Source organism: Typopeltis vanoorti, chromosome 11, assembly GCF_054136105.1.
Source record: "Typopeltis vanoorti isolate ZY-2024b chromosome 11, IOZ_Tvanoo_1.0, whole genome shotgun sequence".
NCBI lineage: Eukaryota > Metazoa > Arthropoda > Arachnida > Uropygi > Thelyphonidae > Typopeltis > Typopeltis vanoorti.
In genome coordinates this window covers 20,978,348-20,998,140 of record NC_143559.1, presented here as the reverse complement: position 1 = coordinate 20,998,140, position 19,793 = coordinate 20,978,348, and the positions used below count along the sequence as shown (strand labels likewise).

Genomic DNA, 19,793 nt, shown 5'->3' with positions numbered 1-19,793 from the left:
AGAAAGACGGATTTTTTGAGAATGGTATGGTGCCAATATGAGTGAAATATGTATGCGTTGGGAAATATTGCACATGTTTATGGAAAGGCTGAGTAAGAGAGATGAAGCAGACTATGGAACATGGAATAGCAAGTGAAACAGATACTGAGAAAAAGTCTGCACCTATTAAAAAAGTGTATGAGAAAAATGTAAGAAAGCTAAGTTGTGTGCAAAATTTGTAAAAGTGACAAAACATTATTATTACCCTAAGACTCCATGGAGTCAAAGACTCATCTAGGAGGTTCTTTTGTCATACACACACAGCTCATCATACCGTGCCTTAAACACACTCAATTCTTTGCGGAAAATTTTAGATGCTATTATTTTAAATTATGTGTTTCATGTATAGCATTCTGCTACAAAATGGCAGTAAGAGGGAGATCATTGCATAGGTTGGCAGAAAAGAAAGACGGATTTTTTGAGAATGGTATGGTGCTAATATGAGTGAAATATGTATGCATTGGGAAATATTGCACATGTTTATGGAAAGGCTGAGTAAGAGAGATGAAGCAGACTATGGAACATGGAATAGCAAGTGAAACAGATACTGAGAAAAAGTCTGTACCTATTAAAAAAGTGTATGAGAAAAATGTAAGAAAGCTAAGTTGTGTGCAAAATTTGTAAAAGTGACAAAACATTATTATTACCCTAAGACTCCATGGAGTCAAAGACTCATCTAGGAGGTTCTTTTGTCATACATACACAGCTCATCATACCGTGCCTTAAACACACTCAAATTCTTTGCGGACACCATCCTATCAAGCCAGGCATTCCAATCATTCACAAGTCTGCATGCAAAAAACCCGCTTCTCACTCCCCTTATATACCCTCCAGGGATGACCTTTGGTTCTCCCCTGATCTCCTACCATTTTCTGTAAACCTCTTCAACATTGATCCTTTAACAACCCCTTACTAACTTATAGGTCTCTATCATATCACCCCTCTTTCTCATATCCACCAGACTGTAAATTGCATCTTCTCAACCTTTCCTCATATTCGACATTACAGAGATCAGAAACTACCTTAGTCAGTCGCCTCTGGACCCTTTCCAACATCTCTTTGTCCTTTTGAAATGTGTGGCCTAATCAGAGCCTTATTCAATGGACAAGAATCTCCTTATTTCCACAAGTTACCTCCACATCATTCCCAGAATTCATTGTGTTATCCTCAATTTTAGATCCTTATCCACTATCACCCCAAGGTCTCTTATTTCCTCTTCCAATAATATATTCCCACCAAGCATAAATTCTACATCCCATCTTTTGTTTCCCAAATTTTAAAACCTTAAAATTTGCAACATTGAACTGGCATTCCCATGCCCATTCACTGAATCTATTCAAGTCTTCTTGTAAGACCACAACATCTGCTCTACTCTTTATAGTTTGTCCCAATTTTGCATCATCTGCAAACAACTGAATATCCCCATCCAAATCTTCACCAATACCATTTAACCAATACATTTAACATACAGGTTAAACAGCCATGGTCCTAAAACAGATCCCTGAGGCACGCCACTAGAGACTTCCCTTTTCCAGGATATTTCTCCCCATACACAACTTGATGATACCTATCAGATAGCCAGTCTCCAATTCAATGCACTAATCTAATGCCCAACCCAGTCCACTCTATGTGGTAATCTATGTGGTAGATTTTACAAAAGCCTTTGTAAAATCTACGTATACTACTGTGTATCCCTCTGTCCAATGAAGTCACCTAATTGTAAGCAGATTACAAAAACTTGATCTCCCTTTAGCAAATCCATGATGTCCATCAAAGATAATACCATTGTTGTCAACCAAATTCTGGATCCTGGTTCTCACCAGCCTCTCCAACACCTTAACCACAATATCTAACACATATATATGCCTAAATTTGATGCTTGGGTTCTATCACCTCCCTTATGAAGAGCACAATCTTGTCCTCCTTAAACTCCTTTGAAACTCGATCCAGTGCAAGACTCATATTAAAAAAAATATGTCAAGGCAGATGCCAACCCCCTGGCACATTCCTTTAAGATGTGTGGAGATATATTATCAAGTCCCACAGCATTATTAACATCAAGTTTACTCAATTCATCATATACTTCTTACTGACTTACAGTCAATCTCTCCTCCTCCTCATCATCAACTGCTCTGAAACTCTCCATTATGTCATAAGAATGAAAGATCTTTACGAACTGCTGATTAAGTATCTCAACTATATCCCCTGCAACGGTTGTTCTTATAGCATTTTCTTCAATCAATGTAATCCTTCCATAATCATTCTTTTTTTTTTTTTCCTAGCTGCATATCAAAAGAACTGCCTAGGATTCTTTTTGGCTTCATTAACTAACTGCTGCTCATATTTCACTTTTGTTTCCCTTACCTAGAACCGGTCTGGGTAGTGACCCTTACCATAATGCATAGCATTATGCATGTTCGTAAGGATATGTGCTTTGCATTATTATTATGTGACACCTTCAAGGAGTCCAAAGACTCATCGAGGGAGGGTACCCACTATACAACTATCAGTCTCCACCACTCAATACAGCAAACCAACACCATCTACTATGACCACCACTAGTATTTTCACAGACAATCAAAAAAAAAAATGCCCACAGCAGGATTCAAACCTGCAGCCTTTTGGCTGGAGAGCAGATACGCTAACCACTGAGCCAAACTAGGTCGGCTGAGGAATATTAAGGGATACTAAGGCAAGTGATGTGAAGTCATTAGTTTCTATATACGAGTTACCCAATCCTAAAGTTACTTCAGGTGCAAACTTTGTTTGCTTACACTTGGATAAAGGATTAAACCAAGAATATACTTTCTTGGCATCTTTAATTTATAACGTAAGACCAAGAGTGAAATGTAGTGAAGAGCATAAGCATAAGAGCATTACCAGGTAAGAAAGAATGTTACTGACTCATGGCTTTAAAGTCAGTATGACAGAGATAAGAAGGTATGAATATGTATGTATGATAGCAAGAGGGTATGAATGCAGTTACATATGAGTATGTTATGTGTGTAGGAACACAGTTCAAGTGATTGAAGAAGTGCACATGGATGGATATATATGCAGAAAGTGCATACCTATTCTAATGGACTGCAAGGATTTTTTCTTTTTTTCTTTTGAAAGAGTAGTAAACATGAATGAAATGATGGTAAACCAAAGATAAAAGGTATTGCAGAGCATAAGCATGTGAATGTAATGGATAAAACCAAACTGACTTATGATGGCACAAAAGTGAGCACAACTGATAGCTGTAAAGACATTTATGAGTGATAGAATGCAAGACAGAGAATGTATATTGTAGTAAAAGTGATGGAAGACATGAAAGCTGAGTTGGTGAAGATGAGGCAAATGTAAAATGAAATGAAATGACTTAAATATGAATGGAAGTATGCAGAAAAGAATCAAATGAAAAATACCCAAGTAGGGAGAAGAGGTAAAAATTATTCAAGCGTAGTACCATATGGAGATTGCATTATTTGTGGTGTGGTGAATGAAAGGTGAGAAGGACAGAGTGGTTAAGACTTTGTATACAAGGAGTAAGTAAGCAAGAGTTCAAGAGTTGGTGGTAGTTGTAATAACAAATGATTTAGTAAGACTGAAGAAGAATTGCTAAATGGATATTGAGAAGCTACTGAGGAAAGGAAAAGATAACAGTGCAGAAGGAAAGATAATCAACATGATGCACAGGAATGACTGATGAGCTGAAATAGTGAGATGCTGGAAGAATTGTGTGAGGAGAAAAGAATGCAATTTTTGAACATGTGGGATGACTAAAATGCACTTAAAGAGATTTGTTCTAAGTTAACTGGAGAGGCTGTTATTGGTTGGGAGGGCAAAGACAGAAGTGAACAAGAGATCTGAAGAAATAAGAGGCAATGTGGAAGAACAGGAGTGTAGGTTAGAAGAAGTGCTTTTGTATACAGGGAAAGAGTAGTATGTAAAATGAGAGAATGCAAGAAGGGCAGGAAGCCAACATAAAGAGGTATGACTGGATACCAGAAGCAGTAGTGAATGTGTTTGAGGGCAGTCAAAGGAATTACATGATTTGAGATATAAGGAGAGCATTTAAACTATGGAAAAATATAGGACAGGTAGTGATTAGTTATACTCAGAATAAATTACTGTATTTGTTTAAGAATAATTCGATAACATGGACAAAAATTTTGCACTGAATAACTTCATTTACTTGAACATTGTTGGCAAAAGTGACACATGGTTGGATGAGGATTATAATGATGCCATGAATGCAGTGAAGGAGTATAGGGACAGGAAATTCCATTGCAGTCCCATCTAGCTGTTTGTATATTTTTCTTTCATGAAGCATAACTTAAATATCTGGTGAACTTGAATAATTCAAAAATCTTGGGATGGGAAGAGAAGAAATTGTGGCTTAATAAGGTCAAGGATTTGTCAGTTGTGAATTGGTAAACCATGAAGTAATATCAAAACTTACCATGCTGTCTCTGAATCTTTGAATCTCTGCTTCTTTAAGATTTTGTTATTAAGGTTTTTTTTTTTTAAGTGAATAAAATTTTTAATATTTTGCCCATAATATGCAACTGTTTGGCAAGTTGTGAGTGGGGATGTCTATGCTATCAGTTATTGGACAAAAGAGGGTACTGAGTTCTTGAATTTTTGGGAACCAATTATCCAAGATCATTTGACATGGTTAGGTTTTTAAATCATTTCTTTGAGCCAAGACACTTTTTTTTTTCAATCAGTATCTGGGAGTTGATTACTTTAAGACCTCACTTTGCCTTACTTCTCTGAATTAACTAATTTTATCAGGCCCCCTAGAGGCACCTTGTTAGAACATTCTTAGAAATGAATATACAGTAAAGCTTGTTAGGAATGAATTAACGTGACATTCCATGGAGCATCTGTGATAATCACAAAATGAATTTGATACTACCTGAGAATCTCCAGTCAATGCTATTCCTAATGAAAGCTTTCTTCTTTCTCCTCCACACAAGTGTCCAGCTAAAGTATTAACATGACTGTCTAACTGGAGAAGATCTATGGTCTTTTTTAGTTGCTGATCAATAACTGATAGTCCTTTTAACTAAAATAGAAAACAAACATTCATTTTATAATATCAATTAATTCATTATTTATCTAAAATATACCAATGCATTTTTCTTCAATATTTAAACCTGTTGTTACACATTACTCTACTGCTTTTACAGATTTATCACCTGTTCTATATGATAATTATGACCTTTAATGTTTTTAATGTGGACCCCACTCAGAGAAAGTTATAAATTTATATATTTGTGCCATTGATGAACTACGGTTTAGAAACCTTGTAAGAGACCAGATGTGAAACCTTTTAAGGCCAATTCAAGTATAGTCTCACCCAGGCAATGAAATTCATCTACTATTTAAACACATTCACAAATATCCATGTGAATTTCAAAGATAGTAAACTCAGTCCTATTTAACTTCTTGCAAAAACTTTTCTTCCAATGCTACTTTTGACACTATCCAAATCTCTATGATTATTCTAATCCCAAATCTCTCTCTCTCTCTCGAGATAAACATGTTAGAAGTGTCATCTCTTCACCATCCAAAAGAGTAGTTCTTTATCCCTGAACAGTTATTAATTCTATAGAAATCACAAGCCTGTCAAACCACTGAATAATGTTCTCCCATTTGGGGAAGTACCCTTAAGAGCTTCCTAAAATATTTGACTTGGTACAAAAGACAGCAAATAGAATGATTAATAACCCATCTCATTGCAGGCAAGAAATGCACAGGAAGATCCATGAAGCTAGCACAGGAAAGGAAAGAACCTCAGTGTAATGGAAAGGATAGTACATGCAGGAGTTCAGTTTAGTAGTAGGAGAGAACATGAAAAGATATGCACTTTCAGTTTCTATGAAAGGGCTGCCATGCATTAGACAAACATTAACCCTGGCAATCAACAGTGCAGACTATACTGCTGTAATGAACATTTTGACTGACTAGTGAAGCATTAGAAATTCATTATATGAAGTGATGACTCACACGATGCTTTTCTGATCAGATGTAGAGTGTGGGTATGAAGGATGCCTGGACACTTTATATCTGAAAGCATCACCACAAATGTGAAGTTGGGACAGAGGTATAATAGCCTGAGCTGTTTCTCTTGATATAAATTGGGCCTTCATCTGTAGAGTTGGAAGAATGTATGCATGGATATGTAATACTTCTGGATAATACATAGCCTGCTAAATTGTGGTAATTTTACAGAACAGATTTCAACATGATAATGCATTGTGTCATATTGAAGGTGTTCCTAAAATGTGGTTTGAGGGAAATGACATGGAAAAACTTGAACTCCAGAGAATCCCTAAGGGACAAACTAGAATGATGGTGTGTGTCCAACCAATGCATCCAATGATGCTACATGGACTGGTAGTCATGTTGATGGAAAAATTAGTCTAAAACACTAGACTCATATTTTGACATGCTAGCAGAGGGTATGTCTAAAATAATCCTCTACTAGTATGGAGAAAGGAGAGTTCATGGTATTGAGGTATGTCTAATTTAGGTTTCACCAAAATATAGTGATGTCAATGCTTATTTCAATTTTTATTTATCTCTTAGATGTATATGAACTGAATGAAACTAAGAAATTGCCCACTTGTATACACTGAAAGTACTTATTAACATTTATATAACTCCCAACAACCTGCAATATCAATATTCAAGGATAAGCTGGAATAATCAGAATAAATTAAGGTGATATTAATTTCACCTGGACAACAAGGATTTTGTATATAATAATAATAACTAGGGTCACAAAGTGGATTCTATGCATTTTAGGGCACAGACTTTATTTTTGTTTAGGAAACACATGAGGGATGCATTGTTATATGTTTTGCCAATTGATTAAGTGAATAACACATCCACTGACCAACAGAAACACTGTCTGAATTTGAATCTCACCATAGACAAGGATATTCATGAATGTCTTCGGGTGTGAGATCATCTGATATTAGATCACCACTTAACTTATTAGACACTTTAAGTGGCTTCAGAAAGTTCCATGTTTTGTCTCTTGAGCAGGATATCTGGATTATCTAACCTTTAGATAATTGCAGAAAGGGCCATAACCTTTGTGAGAGATTCATATTTAAAAAAAAAGTATGTAAAATATAATCATAACTAAATATTGTTCTACAAAAAATTAAAATAAAAAAAGAGTAACAATTTTCAATTAGACAAATATCCTATTTTGTAAAATTAATTCTGTTCTTAATTCTATTAAGAGCAATATGTTCTATTGCTCTTGACATTTCCAGAGAATTCAATCTTATCTAGCATCAAATCCTGCTAGTTAAACAGTTAGGCTTTGGTCTACTACCACTTCTCTAATTAGATAGTCAGCTTTCTCTCTAGTCATTTCACTGCATGTTTTGTTCAATGACCAATAATCCTTTCCACAGTTCTGCTGATGATAGCATATTTCATTCTTTCTACTAATCTGCAGAAACATCCCAAGCTTCAAGATCTTCTACTGCCAGTGCAGTAAACACTTATCTTTACACAATTCTTCAGTGAGCAAGAGTAAAACCCAATACCTTCAATGTTACCAAACAAAAATGCAGCCCTACCTTCTTTCTCATAAAAAAATATTAAACTCACCTCCTCTTACCTTCAGTAATCTACTCTATAATATAAAATGATAAGCTTTTTTGTAACATTTTTGTATCACGTTTTTTTGTCAAGTTATTTGAAACTCAGGGGCTACCCTGAGTTTAGAGTTTTCAAAATTCGAGTCATCACTAGGCAATGAAATTCATCTCTGGTCTAAAGACATTTACAAACATTTGTGGCCACAGCTGGATTTTAACCCTGCAGAGGTCACAAATGATCTGACAGATACAAACAAACTGTTTTATTATTACACATATCCAGTTATAGCTTGGAGGTCATGACTAGCTGTACATACACATATTCTGCACTGTTTATGCCATCGGTTTAGTTTAGCACGTGTTATGTAAAGGTTTGTGATATTTGATAGTAAATTGTATCTGAGAGATATCGCAAACTCCAATGTCAGTATAGCATTTTTTTTTTTTTTTTAAATTTACCACTGAAAATGAGTGGAAAAATAGATCGACTGGATAATCCATCAGATGTTGAAGAGATTCAGCAAATATTACTCGAGTCCGATGATGAGATTGATAGAGTCGAAAGTTAAAGTGATATTTGATAGTAAATTGTATCTGAGGGATATCACGAACTCTGATGTCAGTATAGTATTGGTTTAGTTTTTTTTTTTTTTTTGTTTCTTTGTTATATAATTTCTAGATTGTAACTGAAAATAAATAAACTGTCTATTTTTTTTTTAAGTTTTATTGCATTTCAGCACATACTAGTAATGAATGCATCTCTTCGATACATGCGACCTAAACTGCAATTTTTTTGACCACGATCTCCACAGGGTTAAACTGCAGCCTGATCAAGTAGAGAGTAAATACTTTCTATCCTCTTGGCCAACTAGGCTACAGATTGGAGTGAATTATAGAAAAAAAGATAGATCGTGTTTCCACACATTCAAAATATCACAAATAAGATTACTCAGATGATGAAAAGCAATGCCATCAAAGTTGCCTTTCTTCCTCTAAACAAAATATCATGTATGCTTACACCAAAAGCTGATTTCAGTATCAAAGAGTCTTTTGTACAGTCAATCAACTAGGTTTTTACATTATTATATGTTGTATCTGTGACATTTGTTATAGGACAAAGCAGGCTGATCAGGAAAAATTAAACAAAGTGAGCAAATTAAAGAGGTGGAGAAAAAGAAAACAACGAAATGTGGCCTGACTTATTGCATACCACACAAGAGAAAAATAAAACACATTATGGCAGGAAACAAAGACCCATCATATATTCCTTAGGAGCCAAGCACTGTGGACGTGTTAAAGAAGAGCTCCTGATTGAGATAAGTTATTCTAGGAATAATTAAGTATATATTAAGTATTACATATTACACAGTATTGTTTACTTTATAGTTTAACGTGTCTGGGTGATTTTTGTGTGTTTTTTGAATATTTTAACAGTAAACTGATAGATCGATTATCTGTACTCATGGCTCCCATAAAGAGGAACACTAAGATGGCGACATATTTGTCTGGAAATCTCAATTTAAAAGACTTGATTCAGTGTTCTGTTTGCGAAATGTATGCATCGAGAAGAGCGGTTGGAGTCTGGTTAAACAACGATTGTGGATTAAATGTGTGCAAAAAGTGTAAAGAATGTGATGATTTAAAGAATGTTTCGGGTCATGTGAGTGATATCATTGTCGAAAGTGAGGAATTAGATAACAGCAATATTCGAGGTATGAACGAGGATATTTGTGAGGTAGTACCTGATAGCTGTGAGAGTGGCGTTGATATAGTGAATGAAGGTAAGCATACAGGACGATTGAATGAATCATCGAAAATAAAAATGACGACACAGATGCAATGAGTGAAATAGCTTTATTACACGGAGCGAATACATAGTGAAAACCAGCAAGTGGAACGTTGGCAACAATCGTTAACAAACGTACTGACTAATAATCAAAAGTATGATAGAAAAAATAAGGGTATGATAGTGAGTGTAAATAAAATGAAAGAGCATGTATTGTATGGAGATTCCCTAGTAAGAGGTGTGTTAGCTGAGAGTTTAACAAAATCATACCAACCTGGTGCGACCGTAAAGAATGTAAGCGAGTCGATTAGGATGCAAAAACAGTGGGTGAAGGAATTGATAGTGGTGGTGGTGGGTACAAATGATTTGAAAGGAAATAAAAAGGCTATGAGTGAGAATGTGAAGGAATTGCTTGAGGTCGCAAAAGAAAAGAGCGAGAGAGTTCGGATGGCGAGTCTGTTGCCACAGCATGACAGTGAAGAGTATAGAAGGAGGGCCATAATTGCTAATGACTTTATGCATGAATTATGTTTGATGAGTGGTGTGGAATTTGTGGAAGTGTGGAATGAGTTTGATGGGCGAAAGGATTTGTACAAAATGGATGGATTACATTTGAATGGATTTGGTGTGCGGAGACTTGAAAAGGTGTTGTCGAATGTGGTGGAAGTGAAATTACAGAACCAGGGAAACTAGAGTTATTAAGGGGGAGAGGAAGTAGATTTGCAGATTTTAGGGAGACAATTGAGTGTGTGAATGTGTGCAATATGCCCATGCGAGTGGGAATGACCATGAATCAGAATGGGATAGTTAGTATAAAGCATCAAAATAGGGATGGGACAAATCAGCTTCTTCAATTCATGTATACAAATGCCAGAAGTATTAGGAACAAGAGGGAAGAATTTTTGGCCTTGGTTGGCACTTCCAGACCACAAGTTATTGGCATTAGTGAAACATAGCTGACAGAAGATGATACAGCTAGGAGGATTGAATGTGAGGGGTATGGTGTGTTCAGGAGTGACAGGAAGAATAAAATGGGGAGTGGAGTGTTATTGATGATAGCTGATGAGCTACAGCTAAGAAGAATAGAAGTGGAACTGCAGGATAGAGAAAAGAGCACAATTGAGGCTATTTGGTGTGAGATTGAAATTAGCAGAACTAAATATACAGTTGGGTGCTGCTATAGACCAGGTGATGGAATAGATGGTGGAGATAGTATGCATAAGCAAATAGAAGAAATGAGTGGAAGGAGGGTAATTATTATGGGAGATTTCAACTATGGTAACATTGATTGGAAGGAGGAGAGGACACATGGGAGGAAGGAACTGGATTTTATGCGGTTATTAAGGGATAACTATCTGCGACAGCATGTAATGGAAAATACTAGAGGTCAGAGAGTGCTTGACCTGGTAATTGCATCTGAGAATTTGACTGTCACGAATATGACCACGTTGCCACCAATTGGTTAGAGTGATCATAGGGTCTTGACTTGGGAGGTGGCTAAAGGTGTGGATTTTACAATTAAGACGGGGTACATGTGGAATTATCGGGCTGTAAGTATGATAAGCTTAGGAGATTGATTGGTTCAGTGCCATGGCATGTACAACTGCAAGGGCTAGAAGTTGATAGTGCATGGGAGGCGGTAAAGAAGTGTTTGTATGAAGCAATGGCTGACTGTATACCTAGAGTCCGAATAATAAATCAAGTAGGGGTTAAATGGATGAATAACACCACTAAGCTTGAGCTGCAAAAAAAGAAACAACTATGGAGGGAATATAAGGAGAAAGGTGACCTGCAGGCACATGAACAGTATAAAGCGTGCTAAAGAGAATCCTAAACAGTTTTTTAAATATGTTGCAAGTAAAAGGAAAAATGTATATGGTAGAATGATTTTAAAGAATGCCGATGGTAGGGAGGTAACCAACTAAGCTGATATAGTTGAATTACTGAGTGAGCATTTTGCAAGAATATATCTTCCAGGTGGTGACATTGCAGAAATGAATGAACCAATAGATTATATGGGAATTGTGGTGAATGAAGTGGAGGTGAGTAGTCTATTGCATAACCTCAACGTCAATACATCTGTGGGATTGGATGGTATACCAGCTCGTGTTGTACGTGAAGCGGCTAAAAGAATTGTCAGTACCCTTGACCATTTTGTTTAATTTGAGTCTCCGGTCTGGGTTAGTCCCGAGGGGGGGTGGAAAGAGGGGAAAATAGTTCCACTACATAAAGGTGGTTCCAAGACTGATATTGTACATTACCGACCGATTAGCATATCAGGCATTGTTGTCAAGGTCTTGGAGAAATTAGTCAAGAGAAGAATACAGGACTGGATAGATGAAAATGGGATACTGTATGGGGGACAACATAGTTTTGTGAAGGGTAGGTCATGCCTCAGTAACTTGCTCACGTTTTATAACACAGTGACGGCTGAACTGGATAAGGGTAATGGGTTTACAGTGATTCTACTGGACCTTGCCAAGGCCTTTGACAGGATACCACATGTTACTCTAATCAGTAAACTGGAGCAGATGGGGATGGATATAGGGTTGGTGAGATGGATAGGAGGGTGGTTGATGAAGAGATACCAGAGAGTAGTTTATTCAGGAGTGGAGTCCAAAAGACGGACTGCGACTAGTGGTGTGCCACAGGGTTCATTTCTTGGACCACTAATTTTCAATTTGTTCATTAAAAATATAGGAAAGCATCTGAGAGGAAGTGTTCACTTGTTTGCTGATGATGCAAAGCAGGGGAGAGCAATTGTGAGTGCACAGGATGTCAAAATTTTGCAGGATGATTTGGATAATTTGGAGGACTGGACTAGGGAAAATGGATGTCAATTTAATGCGGCAAAGTGTAAGGTTATGCATTTTGGAGTGAAAAGATTAGCAGCAGTATATCACATTGGTGGAACTGTACTCCAGGAGATTGATGAGGCCAGGGATTTGGGAGTGTTGGTGGATAGGGAGAAGTTTAGGGGGCACATTGCAAAAGTGGCCTAAACAGTCATCAAATCACTTGGTTGCTGAAAAATACTTTAACAAGCAGAGACAAATAAGTTATTGTTCCTTTATATCGAGCCTTGATAAGACCCCATTTAGACTACTGCTTTCTTCTTGATGGGGAGGAGGTGGAGAGGATCCAGAGACGAGTGACCAAAATGATAGCAGGTCTGTGGAATGAACCTTATGAGAACAGGTTGAAGATTTGTGGGTTACAAAAATTGGTTGATAGGCGGAAAAGGGGTGATATGATTGACATTCAAATTACTGAAGGGTTTCTATAGGATTAATCCAGAAGATATTTTTGAGAATAGGATTGGTGGTGGGAGGACTAGGGGCCATACATGGAAATTGGGCAAGAGTGTGGTTAGAAGGGGTGTTAGAACTAGGTTTTTTACTTGGAGAGTGGTGAATGAGTGGAATAAGTTGCCAGAGTCTGTTGTGGGTGCTATGACTGAATGAGTTCAGGGCAAGGTATGATAGATACTGTGTGAATGTCGAACAGTTGCTCTTGACATGATGTTAGGGCCTCCCTCGATGAGTCTGTCGACTCCTTGTAGTTGCCTGCGATAATAATAATATTTGTCATAATTATGTAAGGAAGTTCAAAATGATCAGCTAACATGATTCACACTCTACACAATATAAAAATGATATTCCACTTCAAGAAGTAATGATGCCATTAGTAACTACATCATTACTCTTGTATTATGGGTAGTAACCAAAAGACTACAAATGATTATGCAATTTCAGTGTTTATTTTGAGCAACTTTTGCCTTGATAACTATTTTTTCAAGATATGCAAAGCTGAAATATAGACTTTTAATATTCTCAGCTATTTGTCTTAAAACATCCGTGCGGTAAGCCTAGTGGCTATGCGCTTCGCAACCATATGCCTGGGAAAGGAGTGTCCTAGGTTTGATTCCTGTCAGTGATGTGAGGAGCTGAAGGATCTTCCTCAGCCATAGCCAAGTTAGCCAGTCGTGAATGTGGACAGTAGGGTTTTTTACCCAGTTTATCATGGGGTTTTTCATCCTGCAAAGCAGGCAAACCAGCCTTTAGAACTTAACACTACGGGCATAGGATAAACCGGGGCACAGGGCTGACCACTTTATCCTGTGAATGGTTTGAGGTCCAATGATTAATAAACCCTCAATACCACAAGGTAAAAGAGGGAAAAGAAAACAGAAGATGAGATTTGTCTTAAAACAAAAATCTGGTCCGGAGAGCATTATGAAATCACATTTGTATTATGATGAAAGTTACTCAGTTAAATTTAGAAACCAGACATACAGTTTGGAATGGCCAAGGAAACTCATCTGACCTCATGCTCATAATTAGCATTGCCACATAAAGAAATACCACTTTAGGCCTGTGTAGCTCAGTGTAAGTGATGTTTGAATCCTTTGCACTTGGCTGTCAAAGAATGACCTAGGTTTGATTCTAGTTGCTGACTAGAGGAACTTCCAATGCCTTTCTTCAACTGGTTCCGAAGTTAGTCGATCTCCGCCATGGACAAGCGACTTTTCTCTATGAAGCTTGGGGTTTTTGTCCCATAAACTCAAGAAAAGTGACTGTAGAACACACACTATTTCAGACAATAACATGTTGTGTTAGGGCTAGGAAGATAGAGATTGTGACACTTGTCAGTCGTCTCTTCATCAGATGCAACTTATAGTGATAGTGTTGAGCCTTATCTTATCCCATTGGATTCCAGTGAAGAAAGAACTGTGCCCTCAGTTTCCAAAAGACAGGGCTGAAATAGCCTCACTTACTCCCTATAAAGGGAATAAAAGGTGTTAGCCAATTTTTTTTGAAATTGTCACTTCTGTTGAAACTATTTTACAGAGCAAAGATTGAAGCTACATGTGTTTTCCACACACATATTACAAAATAAATATATGATATTGTTGACATCATTATTTATTAACATCATTAGTATCAGTTATTAATATATAAAATTTAAAAAGGCAAAAAAGATGATGTACCTTACTAAAGAATACAAGGTGTTCCTCCACTGTCATCTCACTGTAAAGTGTCTCATACTGTGGACAAAATCCAATATTTCTGCAAGTATGCCAGGTATTGGTTTCTACATCTAAGGAATTTATGGCTACATCACCAGCAGAAGGTGGATATAGGCCTTAAAAAATAATAATTCATTTTAAAATTACCACTTTAAAAATTTAATATAATTTTTTAATATCAATCCCATTTATATGGGCAAGGAAGAATGAATGATCCTATTGATACTTTTCTGGAAAAGCTAGAGATTGTAGGCATTGAAGAATGCTTCATGATGAAGGCTGTTCCAGAAAATAGAGAGGGATGCAAGAAGAAAAGGTGAAATGGGTTCAGTGAAAAGGGTTGTCAACCATTCCTCACGTTTTTAACAGACTCAGTAGAAAGCAAAGTAATGATGGATACTAGTTCAGTGGAACAATACCATACATATATGGTATATATAATAAAATGCAGAATACATGCTGCATGGAAAGAAGTCTGTTGACTTCTTTCCCACCTTAATAAGATGTAGCACCTCCTTTCATTGCAATGACTGCAGCAATCCTACAGGACAAAGTTTCTATAAGCATATCATAGCGATCAATGGGAATTTTGGACCATTCTTCCTGTAGGCATGTAATGAGATCCTGGACTGTTGTGGGACAGACATCCCTTGACCTCACATGATGCTCCAAGTTCATCCCGTAGATCAGTATTTCCCAAACTGTGGGCTGTGGCCCCCTTGGGGGGCCATAGGTTTTGTTGAGGGGGGCCATGAAATAATGAAAAGAAATTTAAAATGTTTTAAGACTAAGTAGATTTTTTTTTATTTTAAAAGAAACGTATTTAACTTTTATTATTTATTATTTCTTTTTTGTTATTTTTTATATTTTAATGGAAAAATTCACACATTGGTGTTGGTTCACAAACTTTGCTTCCTGCGTATTTCGGCGGTTAATGAATATTAGTAAATATTGCTTATTCATATGTTTCATTTCAAAGCAGTGGTTAATTGTATTTACTTCGAATGCTCTCCAGGGAAGCTCCAAATCTTCCTGTCCCTTTCATCACGCGTTCGTAATCAGGGACTGTTGATATTGACTTTATATACATATCAAAACTCGTTTTATATTATCACTGTCATCCGAGCTAGTTTTCTGTTACCAATAAAAGTTTCGCATATACTTCACACATGAAAAAAAGCTTAAACAAGTTCATGTGGGGAGACAGTAACTTGCTTGCGGTGGTAAACAACACCCTCCCTAACAGCCTGCAGAGGCAATAAAAACAAGTACTTTTATTATGCCAGTGAATAAGGTATGAGGAATCTGTGTAATATATTTTAGAGACAACTGGGATAAAAACACACTAATTAATGAATCACATGTCCCCTCATACATAAACTATGCTGTATAGACTGAAACAAAACCATATGTTGCATGGGCAAACACAGTATCTAACTAAAAACTATTGTTATTAATTAGATGTGTGTGAGTTCGATTTCCCAAGGCAGCAATAAAATTCAACCGAACGTGTTAAAATTCGTAAAAGTGTTAAAACTAAGTAATATATATATATATATATATATATATATATATATAATGAATGTTATGGCAGTTTCACATATGGAATTCGGTTGAAGAGAGTTAGCATTTCAACTCAATTGTCAGTTATTCTTTTATCTTTCGGTTGTGCGATCTTTTGTTAATACTGCACCAATCATATGCATGTTTTAATAACCTGCCTTTGCTGTCTGTTTCGTGTTAAGCTTAATTACTGTAAAGGGAGAAAAGTCACAAAAGAGAAAAATGTTCCTGGTCCTGGGCTCCCTTATTCAGGTAATATTCACTAATTTCATGTTATCAGTCTGTGGTGTGCCAGTATCGGTAAGTGGTGATATTATTTGATCTATTCTACGTTAAAAAAAATTAATCCTGAGATGGATAAGTGGCTGATAAAAAATATAAAAAAAATCCCCACGAACAATCAGAAGAAGCAGAAACAGACTCAAAAAAAGGACAGTATTTCATATTTTACCAGAACAGCCCACATCATCTTCAGAACCAAATGGTAAGAGGCAAAAAATGTAATATATGCATTTGATTTTTGCAATATTTGCTGTGTATGTTTTGTATTGAATATAAATACAATAAATATTATTATATCTCTCTATTACGATTTTTTTTGAGGGGGGGGGGGGCCGTGAAATATTTTAATTTTTGCAAAGGGGGCCCTGACATCCAGAAGTTTGGGAAGCACTGCCGTAGATGTTCAATAGGTTGAGATCAGGACATTCATGCCCATGAACGATGCAGCAGTAACATTAAGACATGGTGCACGGTCTTGCTGAAAGAGTCAATGGTCAGTTCCATAGAAATGCCAAAAAGTAGGAAGCAGAGAAGAGAATGCTCAGATACCTCTCTGAGTTCAACGTTCACTGCACCACAAACAGAGGTCCAAGGCCAAACCAGGAAAAACAGAACCATACGATCACTACGCCACCTCTGAATTTCATATTTGGGGTTACACACTCTGGTGAGAGACATTCACAAGGTATCTGCCACACTCAAACCTATCCATCTGCTCAGCACAGGATGTAGCATGATTTGTCACTACATAACACAGCTTTCTAAGTTTCCACATTTCACTGTATACTTTTTACACCACTGAAGATAACAGTGCATGTTGGTTTGGCTAATGTGGGGCTATCAAATTGCTGTCCTACGATTGAAACCTATATCTTGAGCTCGGTTCTGAATGATTTTGGCAGATTCGTGCTCCAGTTGATGTCCAGAACTCTGCATTCAATATCAGCTGATGAATGGTGGTTTTTACAAATTATCCTCCGTAACACCCATGTGGTGGGTAGTATCTCAGTATGGTATCATTGATTGTTGACTTGGGATGGTGCAATTTGTCAATGATTTGCCAAACAGATAGGCTCACAACATGGCATTCTCTCAGGCTCACAACATGTCATTCTCTTACAGTGCCTCTTTCAAACTTCAAAAGTTTGAAAGAAATGGCCCTTCTCACAGCCATTTCACCCAGACACAGTTTCAGTGACTTGGGAGTATCATAATCCTCTAATTTATAATCGGTACAAACTGTGACTCATTACATGGCAAGAGGTACCTTGCATATTGGGGTTGTCCACTGACTTCTTTCCAAGTGGTGTTCATCAGGCTGAAAATGTCTGCATGACAACAGCTGAGTGGGTTTATGCCAAGAAAAGGTATAGGCAAATATTGGTCCAAAAACAGAGAGGATATTCCTGTTTGGTGATTTCTGTATTATCAAAGGTAAGGGAAAGCAAATTCAGATCTTTAGCACTGAATATGACAATGTTATTATTAACCCATTAAAGATCAATAATTCTTTAATATCCAAAAGGTACAGATTGTCAACATTCTTGATCTTGAGATGTTTGAACACCATAAAGTTTGTCAAATGGAATGGAGTGTATGTTTAAAGCAAAATTATGTATAGCAGTACAGTAATGAGGGTATGAAGTGCCTGTGGCAAGCATCTAACTTGCCCCTAACCCAAAAATGACAAAAAGTTTGAAAAATTTAAATCTAACAAGTTAAATTTTAATAATTGCAATATGTTAAATACTGACTATTAACCCCTATCAAAATGAGTTGCAGTATTTGTGTGTTTAAAGTGACGTATTACTGAAATTTTAAAATACAATATAAAATAGCAGACTTTTATATCTATTTATTTTTATTTTTTTACATTTTGTGCTCCAAACCTTGTTGCGCCCGTGGCAGGCGCCTCTTTCACCATGCCTTCATTATGGCACTGATGTATAGGGTCAATGAGAGGAGTACATTTATCTATAAGAAAAGATGGTAAGTGATAATAGAGCTCTTGGGACACTCTTGCATTAGTGACAAAGCATAAGAGAAGACACTATTCATATAGAATGCAGTAATTGACCAGAAATACTGGCTTCTCAATTACTGAAAGTGAAACATTTATTCCATACATAGTGCCCTCTATGCAAAAGAAATATCCACATCTTACCTTCTTGCTCATGACACCTACATACAGCAAATTAAATATAAAAAATTATATTTTTGTTTAATCTTTCATCCAAGCATAGGCAAACAAAGTTTGCATGTGAAGTTTCTTCACGACTAGGTAACTTGCATATATAGAGGCTAATGACTTTACATTAATTGCCTTAGTATCCCTTAATGCAAAGCACACATCTTTTCATGTATGTGTAATGCATAGCATTACACATACCTGAAAGTGTCAAATGCCATGTTTGGTCTCCAGAGCAAGAATTCTGGTTTCTGCTTCCCCCCTCTCCATTCTTGGTGCAGTGTGATAATACCCTTAAAGGTCAGGCCATGACCTTTAATGCTTTTGAGGATACACAGTTAAAACAATGGTTCTGCAGGCCAGAACCAGTTAATGCGTGGGCCTGAACCTGTAATGAGTAATGAGTCAGGAGTTCTGATCAAATTGGTGCATAATTCCACTGCCAGGTAGTGCCTGAAGAGGGAGTCTGAGTGATGGTATATATGTGGGGAGAGGCACTGTCAAGGCCATGTCATGGCAGAGAGATTGGTTTCTCCCTGTATGGATGCCATGTCCAAGAGACCATCTTCTCTTAATGCATGTTCCCAATATAAACTTCCATCCAATCAAACTTATGAAGACTCTCATGAAAATCAACAGTGATACTACAACAAAAACGAATCTCTCTCATAAATTAATCCAATCAAAAAGTCACATCACAACCAGTCACAACATACAAACCATGGCAGAATCTCGTTAAAAACTCACTTTTACTTTCACACTCACTTCGAAACATCCATGGCATTAGCACAAACATAAATCAAACATAAATGACAGTCGCCATCACTTGCAGTCTTCTCACACAAAAGAGATCCCAGCTTATCTACTCTTACCCTCAAATCACCAGACAAGATCTCTTTGCTTGGACTAACATATATCTCCAGCCTTTCCGGGCATAAACACATCACATCAATAGCCTCCTCAGCATTCAAGAAACTTGGCATTCTCTTTTGTTCAAGAGCCAATTTTACACCCAACCAACTCTTAATTATATATAAATCCCAAAGTCACCCATGTTTAGAATATCGGCTACGAGATTACTCGTAGTGACCTTGAAGACGGGGTGATACGAGATTACTTGTAGTTGGCGTATGAAACAAAATTCTGTCTGATAAGCCGGCTACGAGATTACTCATAGTTGGCATATGAAACAAAATTCTGTCTGATAAGCCGGCTACGAGATTACTCGTAGCGACCTTGAAGATGCGAAAGCGCTTGGCTTGCAGTAACAAACTATGCCCGAGGAGCGTGGCA

The 19,793-nt window shown here is 36.9% G+C and overlaps 1 protein-coding gene across 1 annotated transcript in view; it reads right to left on the bottom strand.

Moving 5' to 3' along the window:
* The window catches only part of LOC150101360 (ATP-binding cassette sub-family A member 17-like), a 198,198-nt gene that overhangs the window by 152,185 nt on the left and 26,220 nt on the right, over positions 1-19,793 (bottom strand). The window contains exons 4-5 of the mRNA XM_090400780.1: positions 14,429-14,583; positions 4,946-5,095 (exon numbers count right to left, since the gene is read on the bottom strand). Of these exons, the coding sequence (XP_090256906.1) occupies positions 4,946-5,095; positions 14,429-14,583 (305 nt within the window). The remainder of the gene's footprint in view (positions 1-4,945; positions 5,096-14,428; positions 14,584-19,793) is intronic.